Source organism: Gavialis gangeticus, unplaced genomic scaffold (assembly GCF_001723915.1).
Source record: "Gavialis gangeticus isolate Ggan-Ray unplaced genomic scaffold, GavGan_comp1, whole genome shotgun sequence".
In the NCBI taxonomy this organism is placed as follows: Eukaryota; Metazoa; Chordata; order Crocodylia; family Gavialidae; genus Gavialis; species Gavialis gangeticus.
Window position 1 is genome coordinate 180372886 of NW_017729022.1, and position 16780 is coordinate 180389665.

Consider the following 16780-nt stretch of genomic DNA (forward strand, 5'->3'; position numbering starts at 1 on the left):
CCCCCCCCCCCCCAGAATGCATGTAAAAATAACTGCTGGTGTTTGGAAAGAACAAACCCTGTAAGTGAGAGAGTTTAGTTACCTGAGCTGAGAGGAGCCTTCAGACTGTCCCTTTCTGAACACCTCTTCCAGTCTTCTGTCTTTTCTTGTATCCTTCACTTGTACGTCATCCTTGGGCTTGATTTGTTCAACAGCAAGTTTGCAAATCAAGAGCAACTCCTTGGGAGTCAGCTGGGTCAGGCTCATATGAAATCTACAGACGAGAGATCAGAATCATGCACCAAGAAGCCTTGCAAAAGCAGCTAACGTCCAAATCCTGAGCCAGCTGCAGCATATCAAATCTAGTCGTGCAGAACATGCTGTACTGGCTTCCTACCATGACACTGCTATACCACGATCTAAAAGCTCCATTGTACCAACAAACGCAAATCTTTAAATGAGGGTGTGCACATGCCTGTGTGCGCATGTATTTGGGGAGCTTTGGTTTAGGTTTTTTAAGTGAGGTATTTTTCTCTCTCTCTTTTTTTATTAACTCAGTTTATTCTGTCAGATATTTGGGGCTAAAACCAAGCAGTCCTATTTTGTAACTTCCCTTCAGACTTTTTAAAATGGACACTAGACTGACATTCATTTTCCCCAGCCAGAGCAGAGCAACCTCTTTTCGACCTCTGGGAATTACTCTTCCTTTTCCAGCTTCAAGTCATTGCAGAAAAAGGGATCCATTGCTCCTGGAGGCGGTTGGAGAGCTGCTCTACATAGGCCGGTTCAGTCTTCTGGTGGTACCAGTCCTTGAGTACCCACTGGTCAGATGTTGACTTTGAGTCTGTCAGGAATATTAAGGGTCAGATCCTAGACCCTGCTCTAAGGGCGCACAGCTGGTGGGTGCTTTCCGGTAGCTTAAAGGTGCCACGTAGCTTTCAGTTTCTATCTCCCATGCCCCTGCTAGACTGACAAGGGCAGAGGCAGGTTGAGGGGTGCCACTACCTCCCTTGAAGTCACAGGTGACTGGCTATAATTTAGGGTTAGCCCTTAAGCTGTTCTGACCAGCCCTGTGTGGCAGTTGTAAGTATAGAAATGGCTTCTAGTCCTTGTATTGAATGCAGCTCAGGTGGGTCTAGAGCAGGGGTTGGCAATGTTTGTGGGCAGAGTGCCAAAAACACCTGCAACCTCAATTTGTAACGTGGAGTGCCAGGGGCAGATGGAGGAGGAGCTGCAAGGGGCCCAATCCTTGCTGTGGCAGTGCAACCCTGGTCCCTTCTCTGCCGTCTGCCCCAAGGTGTGCGTGCCAAGCAAAATGCCTTCACATGCCATTCTGGCACCCGTGTCAGGGGTTGCCTACCCCTGGTCTAGAGATTGGGGCCATGATGTTGCCAGCTGGCATGAGATATCTTTTCATTATGGTTTTGTGGCAGTCCATATCAAATCCTGGCCTCTCTGAAGTCAGTAACCAACCTCCCATTGGCTCCATTGGAACCTAAATTTGGTCCTAGGAGACATGGTATTGGGGGGCAGGGAAAGGAAAATATTTCATGTGACAGGCAACGCAGGAAGTGCCTGAAAAACGTACAGGATACAATCTCAGAGGAGCCGAGCAGAGGCATGGTTACACATGAGGGTTGGAAAAGCCGTGGTTCCAGAGATAAATGGGCATATTACCCTGGATTCCCTTTCTGCTCAGCTGTGTTTGAGCTTTAATATTTTTCCAGGAAAAAGAAAGTGAAATAATGCGGTGTTTTGTTTTGTGCTGTTTTGTTTTGCTTTCTTCCCCCCCACTTTAATTTTTATTTAAGTGCTGTGGTTTCAGTTACCCAGGATTTCAGTCAGGAAGCAGCCATTGCCAGCTCTACTTTAAGCTACACTTCACACAGCAGCCCCTCCTAGATTCTTATTTCCTTAAAACTCCAGATCCACAGGGACAGCTTGTTGCCTGTGGATGGTTGAGGCTGATGCTAGTGCCTTTTAGAAAAACAAAACAAAACGGTGTTTGTTCTCTAACAAGGTCTCAGACCATTTGGCCTTTAAAATGGAGTGGTGTAAATCAGTCCTTCTCACCCCTTTTAGACTCAGGTCACCCCTCATTAGACTCAGAGCATGGCTTGGAAAATGCCAGTTCTTAACTTTCATTCAGTTTTTGACTACAGAAAAATAATAGAGCTTTTTTCTGTTGCACGGAACTCAGAAAGACCATACTGGGTGGAATGTTTTTGACACTGGATTGCTGTTTGAAATCTCAGGCTTTATCTTATGGATCTCTTGTAAATGGTTGAACACCTGACATTGCTAATATTGTGTGGCACCTCACGGTGTCCTGGTTGAGAATCCTTGGTATAGATGAAAGGAGTAGGGATGTGGCTTCTTGGATTTATTCAGTTCTGTGGATTCTGTATGGGCACTCTCTTGTGGTGCTAAACTGCTTTTTTGACAAGCTATTTCTGGCTTCTCATTTAGCAGCAATGCCTTCTAGCCTCTGGAATAAACTTTCAAGAAAGGTACCTATGCATAAGATATATTTAACACTAAACTGGACATAGAACTGCTTTCTATTCTATCTAGGGGCAAAATGACCCAACTCCCTTCTTCCCTCTTCCTTCCCTCACACACATTGTTATGAATTCAGTCAATAAAGACTTCAGCAGAGGGACTAGTAATAGGAAATACCGCTGTAAGCAGGATTGAGAAGTAGTTTTTCAATGATGTGTATGTGTGGGTCTTTGTTCCCTGGAAAGTAAAGGGCTTGTTTCTCTAACCAGGACCAGGAATCTTGTAGGCGGACATTGTACAACCTTTCCTGCTCATGCTGATCATCTTACTGTTAGCTTTAGAGAACCACTCTTGGTTGGTTTCTTTTCTGTGAAACCATCCAAAGCTGCCAGAGCTGAGGAGAAGGCAGAGCCAATAAATGCATGTACAATGAAGTGCAGAAAAATGGATAAACATCACATTCTTTTTAATTTTAAAACAATCTACGCATCAAGTGACACCAACATTGCCCTTGTATTTCCTAATCATGCTAATGGTCAGAGGGCTAGAAAAGAATTAAGTCTTCGTGAATCAGAATGGAATGAGAGGCTTTTGTGTCTGGTCTTCCAAATCTGGAGCCAAAACAGTTTGCTTTGTGGGTGAAATCTGGAAAATCTCAAAGTCGCTTTTCTACTCTGAATGAATTAGTCAATTTTGCTTTATCTCTCTTTAAACCCAGTTCAGTTATGCATCCAGCCATAGCAAACGGGACCCTGACTAACAAGCCCTGGGCTTGATATAACACATAGCTAAAGAAATATATTGAAAAGGATGACTAGAAATGGGATATATATACTTGTAGAAGAGGTCCTGAGGTCACTGTAGGCTAGTCCATAATAAACTTAAGTCAGGGAGTTGTCATAAAGCAGTACCCTGCTGGCCTTGTCACAGCCCCGAGTCCTATCCCTGGAGCTGTTTATTGCATCCCACCAAGGCTGTCTGATTCCATGGGCTTCCTTCATTTAGAGGGTAGGAATATATTCTGTGTTATATTAATTTTTGCCCTTTGCTTAACCTGCTTTGTAAGTTACACTCCCCATCAGACATCTCACTGGAAAAATAAAGGTGTGAGAGAATTGTCCTTAACAGGATGAGTAGGATTGAGTTGGAGCAAGTTTCTGAGGTAGTACAAACTGCCCAAATAACTCCGAAGTTGGTCAACACCTTAACAAGGCGCAAGATGCACAATACTGAACTCTCAGATACAGGGATGAAATTACCAAATCATTTTTGTACTATGCAGAACAAAAAAATCTCTTTTGTGTCAAGAGAAAACAAGGTCTTAGAAAGTTAATGATTTAATGCTGTTCATTCTAGCCCCCTTGTCAAAGGCATATAGGAACCCTTTTATTTGGACTCAAAGTACCTGCTTTGCAGATTTAGACGTGCTTGATAAAGAGGGGGAGAGACAGGAGTATGTTTGTAAAGTAGTAAGTGAAAGGATGAGTTACCTGATCGGTCTTTAAAAAGGACCCCGCTATCACTCTGTTTGAACTGAACTACACAGAGCCTGCATGATACATGAAAGCTAGACAGTCATGTGTGCAGGAAGCCTTGAGTCATTTCTGAGCTTCCTGGAAAACAGTGTATAGGAGTTCTCATTTTGTTTACTGGTGATGAGCCTGTCATTACTGTTGGTCAGTTTTAAAAACCTAATTCAGGTCCCGCAGTCCTTGTTCTTGAATGTAAGAACCAGATCAGCCAGCTCAACTGGGGGGAAAAAAGAAATCGACGGTAACTTGCTGGTCAGCCACCCAGACTGCCTGCTTTCTGGTTAGTGGGAAGAAGGGTTTGTTTTGTACAATAAAATCATCTCCTATGGAGAAGAGTTTGAAATTAGAGAGTATTTAACACTTTTTTCTTAGTCCACAAGGTATGAAAAAACAACACACAATTTCTAAAATTGCCAAGCTTAAGGATACATATTTGATATACCCTGTGTCTGTTAGCCTTGCCTTTTTGTTCCTGGCTTTTCCATTTGAAGGGAAAGAAAGCATGCCACTACAGAATATGTAAAAATAAAATTAAGAAAAAAGGTGGAGCAACTGAGCGTGAGCACATTCCATGAAATTGGCACTAGGGAGCGGAGAAAAAGCAGACTTCCATGGGGTAGTGCTAAATTTCAGAGTTCTCGTTCACCCGAGATTCCAGGCACAGGGATTCTTGGTAGCCAGCCAAGAAACTTGGAGTATAGCCTACTGGTTCCTCAGTTCCTCTGTGTTTGTTCCCCCCGCTTCTATTTAAGAGGAAAAAAAAATATTACTCAAAGATCTGGATTTGGTATTTATTTCTAACCGAAAAGATTAACTTCCCTAAACTGGTTTTAGGCTTCACGTTAAGCAAGCTTCAGAAACGTGTTGCAGTGCTCTTGGCACTGTTGGCTAGACCTCTGTAGCCTTTTTGCTTTTCGAACTGTTTGTGGAACGAGTATGGGGATGAGGAGAGAGGTCGTATTGGTGGTATCAGTTGGTGTGTGGGATGCACAGCTGATTTAGTGAGCAGGCACATGTGGGGCAATGTTCCTCAGGCCTCACTCCCATTGGGTGAGCTGGGAATCGTGCTCCAGTGAGGACAGCTGGTTTCGTCTCTGCGACGTGTGGCTGCACAGTGAATATCGTGTGAGAGGAATCGGGTTTGGGGTTAAAAATCTATTTAGACTTCTGTTGTGATTTCCCTGCTGTGCTTGTTGAGCTGATCTCATCTATCACTCGGTTTTATTGTGCAGACTGAAATTTTCACCCCTTCTTCAATATGTTCTTTAATAGAAATGGCAAAACTAGAGGAAGGGCTGAGCTGGTCCTACTTTAAATGAGATGCTTGCGAGGCTTCAACAATCCCATTACTGTTGTTGAGGGAGGGGATGAAGGGAAGAAATATCCCCCCAGGCCCCTTCCCTCCACCCTGGCAGCTGTGGTGATGTTGGATTGGAGAAGCAGTGTTTGGCTCAACCTCCCAGGAAAACCCTCCAGCTGAACTTGATGGAGGGAGGGGAGTGGGCAGGAAGCTCATTGCTGCACCACAGGGCTGTCTTTTTTGCCTTTCTGTCTTACCCTTCGTTCCCAAGATCTGTTGTCAGTTAGAGGCTGGTGCACTTACAGAAAGAGAAAGGCAAACTCCAATCTCTGCATTGTTATCCCCATGTAAAACAATGGAGGGTCCCTGGGGAGTTTGCTGCTCTGCATGTTCTGCTTAATTCCCCTCCCCCTATCCCAGCAAGTGGGGAAGTGTGGCAGGGAGCCAGTAGCTGCACAGCTTCTGGGTGTGAAGTGTGCTGCCTCTGAATGATGGGAGCCTATTGGAGGCTTTTCTGTGCTGATCTGGCTCCCCCCTCCCCTCCCCCCTGGGACCCATATGCTTGCCCCCTCTGAGTTTGCATGGTTCCCGCCCCCTCCACAAGGAGCTGGTGTGTTGGGAATGACATGCAGCAAGCAGCATAGTTCCTCCCTCCTGTAGGATTACCCCAGGCTGTATTGATGGAGCCCATGGGACAGGCAAGTGAAGTGTACTAATGGCCTCTATTCTCTCCAGCTTAGATTAGATACGATAAAACATCTCGTCTAGTAAATTTGCTCCGTGCAGCCTAATGGCGGGGGTGGGGGAATGACAGAGAGACCGAAATCTCACAAGCACTGAAAGAATATCTGGAGGCCATCTGTAGCAGAAAAACACATTCTGCAGCAGGGATTGGAATCTGTTCTCCTGAGTTAATTAAGACTCCAATAAAACCCAGACAAAATAAACTCTACGTTTGCTTTCAGAACTTATGCAAGATGCGCATTGTTAAGAGGGAGGTGACTTTTTTTTGTTTGTTCCTTGACCCCTGGTTATACACGCCAGTGTATAGTATGGGGCATTGCTTGTCACAACCTGAGAATTTGTTCACTGGCTTAGTGCTACGCATTTCTGGTGTGGTAATTTTTCTGCTGCATGAGTATTGCCGATAGTAGTCTGGTTGTACTTGTACTAGTCTAGCTAGTTTGAGGAGCACTTCAAAGCCTTTTTCAGGTGTTCATTAACTTTCTGGAAGAGAACGTCTGGACCAGAAGAACACCAGGTTTTATTTTTCTTAGCATAATGATTTATATTCAGGAGAAAGCTTGATAACATTCCTTGTTTCCTTTCTTACTGTTTATCTAAAGCATTTATGTTCATGTTGACCACTTAAAAAAACAAACCAAACACACTTTAACTGGTATCTCAGAAGTGCCTTTAAAGCTTGGCATGGATGTGTTCCTCAGTGAAGAAACTGCTTTAGGATATTGCTTTTCTATTGATAAAGATACCCAGACAGTGGTCAGTTATCAATCTGCTGAAACAAAGGCAGTTAGTATTACTTCAAATAAGCAAGGTGCAGTTGAATAAAGAACTAATGACAGCACTGCTAGGAAATATTTTTGGTTGTTGGGCTGAAAGTGACACACAGTACTGTAAGCTCCAGTGGTTAATATGAAATGGAAATTCAAGGCTGAGACCATCCGAAGGATTTAGGTGTCATGACTATTCAGCATTAGGTTTAGGCATCTGAGTCTTACTGACTTTCAATGCCTTTCAGAAACTCAGGCTTGAGAGCACAGTGATGCAAACAGGTAGACACATCAGCTGTGGTTCTGGTTGTCTGCCACATGTGGGCATGAAATGCTTCTCAGAGCTTGGAAGTGGTACAGACTGGCTCTCTGGCCACAGCAGTGCTCATGTTGACGTGGTGACTGTCTTATCTGTATATTTGCCATCACCTGTTTGAGATGCTGAAGTATCTAGAGATAAATACTCTGGCAGACACAGGCTACATTATTCAAGTGGCTTCCAGATGCTGGATTTGCCTGATTATCAGAGGGCAGGGGCTCAGCGATTTTTTTTTTTTTGGACAATTGGATTGTTTTAAAGCATCTCAAAAGTAAGAGATCCAGAGTGACTAGTCCTCGCACAAATCTTGGCTGTTGCTCTTCAGCCATGCTAAACAGGGGATTGTGCTCTAGAAATTGCCATTGGCAAGAAGATGGAGTGAATGACTGGAAAGTTTTAGCTTCATCCTGAATGTATCTGTGTTTGAGATGTGAGACTATTGTTAAAACTGCGTTTCCTGCTCTGGTAGCTTTTTTCATATTTAATCATTTAAATAAAACCACAGGTTGCCATATAGAATAATTGAAAATGAGGGTTGGAAAGGACTTCAGGAGGTCATCTAGTTCAACCCCGTGCTCAAAGCAGGACCAACCCCAACTAGATCATCCCAGCCAAGGCTTTGTCTAGCCAGGCCAAAAATCCTCCAAGGATGGAGAGTCCACAACCTTTCTGGGTAATGGAGAGTCCACAACCGCTCTGCATGTATCTGGAATGTCAGCGAGTTAAATCTACAGGCTTAAGGCAGGATTTTCTTTCAGTGTACAGTTGCTTCGGTCCACTCCCTGCCCCTTTCCCCCCCCCCCTCCAGTTTAAAATAATCTGGGAAATTTAGTACAAAACTCCCCAGACTACTACAGCGTTACTGTCAGGAACATAAATGCAAAGGTCAGGAAATTCAAGTAAATTGTTAATATAGCACCTGTACCAAGCATTGTCTATTTATGCATAGATACATGAAAGCATACAAACGTAAGAGTGCAAGACACTACAGAGTTTTGACTGCTAGTTGCTGTTGTAGTCATACCTGGAACTTAAAACTCAATTTTATTTTCAGTGGCAGCCTGGTGGTGTTAGGGTTGGTGTTCTCTTTACCCCATTTTCATTTCTAATCACACCATTGTAAACCAGGAGCAATTTCACTGATGCAAATGGAGTTTTACTGGTATGAAACAGCACCAGTGCGGTCTAAATAAGATCCGTCTGCCTTGCTGTTATGTTGAGCAGCTAGTATGTGCAAACTGAGATGTCTGTGTGAAGACAGGCAGGCATTTTGCTGTAAGATAAGTATTTTCACTTGATGCTCTTTTTTTTTTAATGACTTCCCCTCCTCTTTTCCAGATATATGTTGGGGAAAGGAGGAAAGCGGAAGTTTGACGAGCATGAAGATGGGCTGGAAGGCAAAGTGGTGTCTCCTACTGACGGTCCATCTAAGGTGTCTTACACCTTACAGCGCCAGACTATCTTCAACATTTCCCTTATGAAACTTTATAACCACAGGCCATTAACAGAGCCAAGCTTGCAAAAGACTGTTTTAATTAACAACATGTTGAGACGAATCCAGGAGGAACTCAAACAAGAAGGCAGCTTGAGGCCTGTGTTCATCACCACTTCTCAGCCTACTGACCCTCTCGGGGACAACTTCAGAGAGGCCCAGCCTGCGTTCAGCCACCTTGCCTCTCCGTCAATTCACCCCACTGACTTTGTAAGCACTACACCATTGGAGTCTTGCCTCACCCCAGCCTCTTTGCTTGAGGATGACACTTTTTGCACTTCCCAGACTGTCCAACATGATGGTCCTACAAAACTACCACCTCCAGCTATCCAACCTGTAAAGGACAGTTTCTCCTCAGCCTTGGATGAAATTGAGGAGCTCTGTCCAACACCTACCTCTACCGAGGCAGTAGCAGCAGCAGCAGCAGCAGCAGAGGACTCTAAAGATAACTCCAGCGAGTCTAACATTCAAAAGCCTGAGGGAGTCCAAGAGAGCAGAACAAGTGAATCTAAACTAATGGACTCCCTACCTGGCAATTTTGAGATAACAACTTCCACAGGTTTCCTCACAGACTTGACCTTGGATGATATTTTGTTTGCTGACATTGATACTTCTATGTATGATTTTGACCCTTGCACGTCTGCTACAGGGACTGCCTCAAAAATGGCTCCTGTCTCAGCAGATGATCTCCTAAAAACTCTAGCCCCTTATAGCAGTCAACCAGTAACCCCTAATCAGCCTTTCAAAATGGACCTCACAGAACTGGATCACATAATGGAGGTGCTTGTTGGGTCTTAAAACAGAGTGACTTTCTGTACCAGTATATTCACTTGGTAGTATTTTCACAGTCCCTGCCCACCCACTGACCTACCCTGCTGCCCCTGATTCACAGCACTGTGCATGCGTCCTTGCTTGCCTTTTTTTAAAAGAAAAAAATCACACTAGATTTTGCTTCAAGCAGAGTTGGAGTGCCTTCATCCACGTATGACCACTTTTAATGTATTTTTTTTAAAGTGGTTCCTCAAGGAAGACCGAATATCCCGGTGTAGGAAAGAATACGTATTGTAGACAATATTACTATGTTATTACAACAAAAAAATTAAATTGTAAAAGCTAAGCACAAGGATTATGTTGGGAAAAGCTGTAAATTGCATGTGCATATTTGTCTATTTTTTCTATAAGTTTTATTGCAAGAGGTAAAAATTTTATTATTTAGATAATCTCAGTACCATTTTAGCCCTGTATAGGTTGACTTAGCAATTCAGCCTTTTGGAGGCATTAACTATTCCTCTTTAAGTGTTGCATTTACATGGCTGTTTAGAAACTGCTGCCCAAATTTATTTTATATTTTTGTACAGATTCTGCAGTTTATGATATTGTTTTTTCTAAAAACAAATGCTGTTTATACACACAAAAAATAGCTATTTTGATAGGATTTGCTCACATAGTTCCTGCATAATTCAGATGTACAAGAACCACTTGTACTTTTATACAGAGTTGTAATGTTTTATATGTGTATGGTGCAAAGAGAAAATTGGATCAAATAAACCTGCAGTTGGTCTCCTGAATGCAAACAAAAGTGCTTTGAGAGAGGGCCGGGGGCTGTTTCACAAGTTTCACAAATGTTTGCTCCCTGCTGTAACCACCTGTGCACTACTGTGATTTCTAAAACTTAGAGCCATGTCTGTTCCAACACCTATGTTAAACAGCTGGCAGGAAATAGTTGTGAAACTTCGTTGGAAGTGGTGTCTTGTGCGATCAAGGCTACTGGGAGCTTAATCTTAATGCCAGTATGCCAAGCAAATGTCTGTTCCTTTTTAGAAAGTTTTATTTGGAACATCACGTTTTCTTTGTTCCTTGAACTGCGTAAGCATTTTAGCAGTCCTGCGACTCCTTAGCAGAAATGACTGCAAACAATTTTAAGGGGGAACACATACACCGGTTACAAAAAAGATTTTGCAGTTTTTATTGGAGAGCAGCATCCGTGCTCTTTGCTCCAATTCATTTGCATTCAAGATTCCACTTGCCCTTTCTTGGAGCATTTTTTCCCTCACTGTGTTGATAAGTGCTGAAAAAGGCAAGTTCAGTATTACTGCAGTGAAGCTCATCTCTTATCTGCACTGGATGGACTTAATTTTAATATCCATTGCTGTTGAAACTGGAGCCAGTCGCATTACATCACTTGGCATCTCCTGTAGGGTTGGTTTCTTGTATCAACTGTGTTACCTGCTTTACACTTTATAGACCTGTTATACAATGAATATACAGACACAGCTTTCTATGCATGTTTCCTTCCCCTGTAACACCTGAGAAGTCTTCTCATTACTGCACCAATAGCATTTTTTAACTCGTGGTGTACATTTAATTTAAAAACGATTTGCAATGTATCATGCCTGTTGCTGAAGTTGCTATGGCATTTTAGTTTTCCAATGGTACTTTAGCTGTTGAGTGCAGGTTACAACCTATATTGTCGACATGCCTATGGCTTCTTTAGGAATATCTTTTATATTTATTTAAGAAATTTTAAATTATGTTTTATGTCATTTGGCAATATTCAGCCAGTTCTGCTCACTTCTTGTCATGGATAAAATTGGGTCTTATCTGCCATTTAAGGAGGCAGCTTTATAAATTGGCACTTTAAAACAGGCCGTATATATTTACTAGTAAATGAATAATGCATACAAATGCAATACAAAGCAATGAATTTCAGATATTGCAATGAAGGAACTGCTAATCTGAATGAAATGCGTTGTGTACAATTATGGAATCCTTTGGATTCTAATTAATCAGCCAGCTACAGTTTGTTTTTAAAGACTAACTCAGTGAAGCAACAAAATGTTGATGAACTTGCAGTTGTTTGCTTGCAAGGACTGTAATAGTATTTACCACTTCGCACAGAATGCCATCAAGCAAGTGTAGAATTGGGGGCCGTTTTTAACAGGGGGAGGCGTAAGGAATAATTGTTCCATTTTTTTTGCATTCAGGAGCTTGTGGTTATTGTTCATCCTGCAGCTTCCATACCTTGTAAGAGAATACTAGATGATCTCTTGAGGTCCCTTCCAGCCTTATTTCTCTGTGATGATAACCCTGCCACAGACTCTGCAACTTTTAGAACTGGAGGAACCAGGAGAATTATGGCCCTGGTGTGTAACTGTGTGTGTGTGTGTGTGCACACAAAAATCATGTAGCCACACAAGCATGTTAACTTTTTTTGTTTTAATTCTTCCCTCAGAACAATAATTTGGTAAGTGTACTGATTTACCATTGTGTAGAACTGATTTACAATAACTTAGAAATGCCCCCCCCCCCTTCTTATTAGTTAATGGTGTGTTTAAACCAATACCATATGTTAGGCAACAGTTCAAATAAGCACCATTTTTGGAGCAGTGAACTGTAGCTCTGAAAGGGGTAATTTTGAAGTCTCTTGGTATTTGCAAAATAGGAGAGAGAATTTCAAAATGTTTTACCAGTCAAGAAATCTGTGTATCCTTGGTGCTGAAGTCAAAGTCTTACAGTACTTGAAGGCAATCGATAGCACAGAGATGCACCTAACTTATAAAATTAGGCAAAAGGTCAGGAATTCTTATTCTGAGCTATAACCTCTTGCTCTGTAGATGGAAATGCTTGCTAGAATCTCTCACTCTTTGCAGCAGCTTTCTGTCTGTAGTGTGATCTTTGCAACGGTTGTAGAATAACAGTCAGGTTAAGTATTCTTTATGCAAGAGGTATGCCAGAGGATGTATATTGACACTGATGTGCAATGAAATGACAAGATGAGAGCAGAATGAAAGAGCTTTGGATTTGAAGTGATTTTTTTTTGTTGTTTTTTCCATAACTTATTTATTCCTTTTTTTCCTTTGTAAATATATTTATTTTATTGTGAAGCTAACAACATCTGGATTGTAACATGTACAGAATGTATGGTAGGAATGTATTCTCTTGTAGGAATGTAAATCTGTATGAAAAGGGGATGGGAGCTACATTGAGAGAATGATTTGGGTTTGATTTGGGATACGCATGGTTCACATGATTTTCTCCCCTCCTTTCCCCCCTTGCCTCTTTCTTCTAATATGGGTCGGGTTTGTGAAATATGCATGAGGTATGGATGAGGAATAGTTCAGTATGCAGAACCAGCCATCGCTATCAGCCTCCTGATGTGTCAGTTCCTTCCAAAGGGGACTCCCATTTGACCCTGGGAAGTCTGCTGGGAGCACGCTTGATTTGATCCACCTCTTCCTCTGGGGGCTGATTTTGTAGATGCACAAGCAAACTCCACGTATGCAAGGAGCCCCACCAAAGCCCCTGGGGCTGCACGAACAAGTACATTTGCAGGACGGTACTCTTTCTCTAGGAAACAGAGTGGAACCGATGCCACCTTTGCGCATGGTAAGATACAGCGTAGCAGTTGTAAATGTACTTTCTAAGTGCAACGTGTTAATTGCATGGGCTTAAACGTATTGCTTACCAGGCTTGATCAGGCAGTCCTGGTTTGTATGCAACTCACGTTGTACTCTGCTGGAACTGGGCTTGCAATAGGGACTGCAAGATTGTGGCACCCACTAATACAGTCCCTTCTCAGAGCCTTAGTGGACTGTACAGCCTTGTATGCAAAGGAAGAAGCACATCCTTTGAAAAGAAAGATAGTGTTCAACAAAAAGCCAAAGTATGATCTATTTGCATTCCCTGCTGCAAGCTAGAAAATAAGAACCGCTTCTGAAATGACCGTTGTGAGAACAAACTACCTTGCGCTGCAGCCGGTTTCTCCCTGTTGCGTGTTAATAGCCCAGATGATTTAAAACTCAGTGTTGTGAACCGAAAGTTTACACTTTTTTTCAGAAACGAAGAGAGCAAATTGCAGTGAGTCCTGTCTGACAAACAGTCTAATTCACTCCAAAGTGTTGTGAACTTTGATTTGTTTTTCTTTTCCAAACAGGCTTCAGCATCCTGCTTCTGTGAAAGTTGCTTTCAGTGATTATATTAATGGGACTGAACATTTCTTAGAAGTTAGCTGTTTTTAAGCTTGCTCTCTCTTTTGCTGAAAATAAGCCTAGTGCAAGTCCTGGAACCTTTTAAAGAAAAGAAAATAAAAGAAAGAAAAAAATCACCACCTACAAGTTGAGAGGGATAAGTGTAATCCATACTAGTATCTGAAAAGGCAGAGATTCTAGAAAAGGTGTAAATAGTGTGACATGTTCAGTGCATGGTTGTTGAACAGGGCTTGTTATTGTCAAAAAGAAGGCTGTATTTCTCCCCCTCCCTCCCCCCACAGACCTTAGAGCTGTGCCTTTTCTATGCAATATTACAGACATATACATCTGAAACCAGATTACTGTATTCACATGTAGGTATGGGCTGTAATCAAAACAATTGGACAAATGTACATGGAAATGAGCAGTCTTACTTTTGTAGTTTTATATTATACAATAAACAATTAAAAGATACACTGGTTGAAGGGTTGTTTTTTTTAATCACTCATTTTTGTGACCAAACTGCAGTTCATGCTGGAGTGTATTGCTCCCGGGCACAGTGTTTACATGTGCACCTGGGATTACAGCACATTGAGCCCAGGCAGAGCAGCCCTGGCTGGCAGGGAACACTGTGGGTCAGTCTGCCAGCTCAGAGCTACTCTGCTCCAGCTTCATGTGTTGTGGAGTGGTTGGCTGGGGCACAAGGGTGCTACAGTGGGGGCTCGCTGGCAGGCAGCCTTTGCGCTATAGCACCCTTGTGCCCCAGCCAGCCCCAGTCACTGCCTACACATGCTTTGTGGCAGAGTAAATAGTGCCTGACATTATGGCAGAGTGAGTTAGTTTTAGTGTGGCTATCGTAGAGGACAGTCCGGTTGTCCTCTATTGATATGAAACCTGGGTGCCTTTATGTCCTCTCTTTTTCTTTTGAAGAGAAAAATAGAGGGCATTAAAGGTGTCCAGGTTTTGTATCAATAGAGGACAGAGTAGCAGAAAACCAGAATGTCCTCTGTTCTGGTCACCCTAATTAGTTTATTCCAGCCTAATACAGCCACATATGTAGATGGTGATGCTTTACTGCAGAGCTAACCAGTCAACTTTGCATTAAAGCACACACATAGATGCCCCCACAGTGACCTAGAGAAGGTGTCTTGCCCTCCCTTTCGGGGATAATTACCCTTGTTCATGAGGGGGAGGGTATCCCACCTATCCACAGTAGGACACTACAAGGAGGTTAGGAGTGATGCGAGTGGGAGGTCTTGGGGAAATGGCACTGTCCTCAAATTCCCTGGAAGATTCCCCAGGGAAGAGAAATCTGGCCTCAGCTCTGGGGCACATTCTGGTGAGCACACTGTAAGGGCCCTCGGGTCCCTGGGAGTCCACAGTTGTGTTGGTGCCATGTGCTGCTCCCAACTCCCAAGGATTGGTCCCGGGGTAGGATTTGGGTGGGTTTCAAGCTTCTTGCAAAGAACAGACACAGTTCGTTTTTCCCCTGACAGAAATGAGAACATACTCTAAATGAATCCTGGGGTGATGTTCCTTGCTCTGAGCTTCTTTCTTCGGCATTCTGCCATGCGCAGTCTCCAAGGTCTTAGGATCTGGGCTTACCCCTGCAGCATTAGCTGGGGGGAGGGGAGAGAGGGAGCGGCAGTGGCTGCTGTTCTAATTTGCAAACAGTGGGAGATGAGTTGTGCTCTCTGGACCTGCCGTGAGCCCTGTGGCAGTCCAGGGAGCTCGTGCCCAGGGTAGCTCATAACAGTAGCCAGGCCAGTTTTAATAGACAGAGCGCTGTCAGTTCTGGCTTCAAATCACAACTGGAAGCATTTGACGCTTAATTTCAGACCTTGCCCTCTGTGTTGATGACTGTACTTGCTTTCTAGGAGGGCAGGGAGGGCGATAGCCTGTCCTTCCGGAAGCCCTGTTAGGCCATAAAGTACTGGGTCTCGCCAATAGAGTTTTCTTCACTAACTCCTGGGGTGGTGCTGGGGGCAGAGAGGAGTTGCCTAAAATCCCAGCTCACTTCAGCCTCTTCCAAAGCGAGAAAGCAATGGTACTTCTCCAGCCAATCTTTACAAAAGGGCCAAGGGTCCAAACCTTGCTAGCACTGCTTGAGCTGGGGATTCAGTATCTTCAAGAAGCAGTGAGTTTTCCTGTCTTAACATGCCACGCATAGCATCGACAACGAACTGGCTCACGTTACCCAAGTTGCAGCCGGCAACGGGAGGGCTCTGCATTTAGAAAGCTTGTGGTAGTGCTGCAGACCAGCTGCTGCTAATGTCTGTTGCTCAGCAATAGCAACAAATGGCTGCAGGGATAGAGGGCACAAGACAGATGAGACAAGAAGTGGGAGGATTAACGACCCGCTGATGATTATGTATCTGGGGAACTTGTTTTCGGATTTCGTTTGGAAAGCTGTGGAAAAATGCAGCCGTGAGATTGTGAAGCCAAACAGTTTCCCCTTGGCAACCTTTCCAGTTGTGTAGTACACATACACTGCTTTGCGCACGTAGTGGCAGTGTGAGTTCCTCATCAAATGTTACCACAGTAGCGTGTGCACCTGGCTAGGAAATGTTTGTAAAAGTGAAAACCAGTTTCATTGACATGTCACTGCTCCAGAAATCCTGGCGGTTCATTCCTGAGGATCTTTCCTTCTGCAGAGCGGGGTATGGACGGAGGCTAGTCAAGGCTGCGAGTGAAACGCAGGTTGTATCCTGCCTAGATTAGTGGGTTTATTTATTTAACAGCTCAGCTTTCCAATTCAGTAAGCCAAGAGCATTTTCTTGGGGCTTTTCTGTGGTAACCTGCGCCAACAGAACATGATCTTTGTCTCCCTCCCTTTAAGTGGACAAGTCTACTACAGCTGCTTGCTCAAATGCTCAGTGCTGTAGTTTTAGTGCCAAAGGTCCCAAGTGAGGGAAGCAAAGGAGTTGTGAGTTATAAGGATTGATTTATGCTACTGCTGTTTGTCCCTGGGCACATCCCTGCATGTGCACTCTGGCCGCAGGACAATTGCCCTGGGTGGGGCAGCAGCCCCAGCAGCCTTACTGTACTGGAGGGCCTCCCCGGGGCAGCAGCAGCAGTGATCCAGGTGCTCACAACCAGACCATGGTTTAGCTGGCTGGGCTCCCATACCACTTTTTTTAAGTGGCAGATTTTTTTTTATTTTTTTGACACCAGGCTC

General features: G+C 43.6%; 1 protein-coding gene and 1 long non-coding RNA gene across 2 annotated transcripts in view; both read left to right on the forward strand.

Moving 5' to 3' along the window:
- The window catches only part of SERTAD2 (SERTA domain containing 2), a 25315-nt gene extending 11591 nt beyond the window's left edge, over positions 1 to 13724 (forward strand). Inside the window, exon 2 of the mRNA XM_019516586.1 lies at positions 8482 to 13724. Coding sequence (XP_019372131.1) covers positions 8486 to 9433 — 948 coding nt within the window. The 5' untranslated portion in view covers positions 8482 to 8485 and the 3' untranslated portion in view covers positions 9434 to 13724. The remainder of the gene's footprint in view (positions 1 to 8481) is intronic.
- Positions 1 to 13724, forward strand: part of LOC109296943 — an 18580-nt gene extending 4856 nt beyond the window's left edge. The window contains exon 3 of the long non-coding RNA XR_002097112.1: positions 13249 to 13724. This is a non-coding gene — a long non-coding RNA (uncharacterized LOC109296943). The remainder of the gene's footprint in view (positions 1 to 13248) is intronic.
- Positions 13725 to 16780: the final 3056 nt, after the last annotated feature.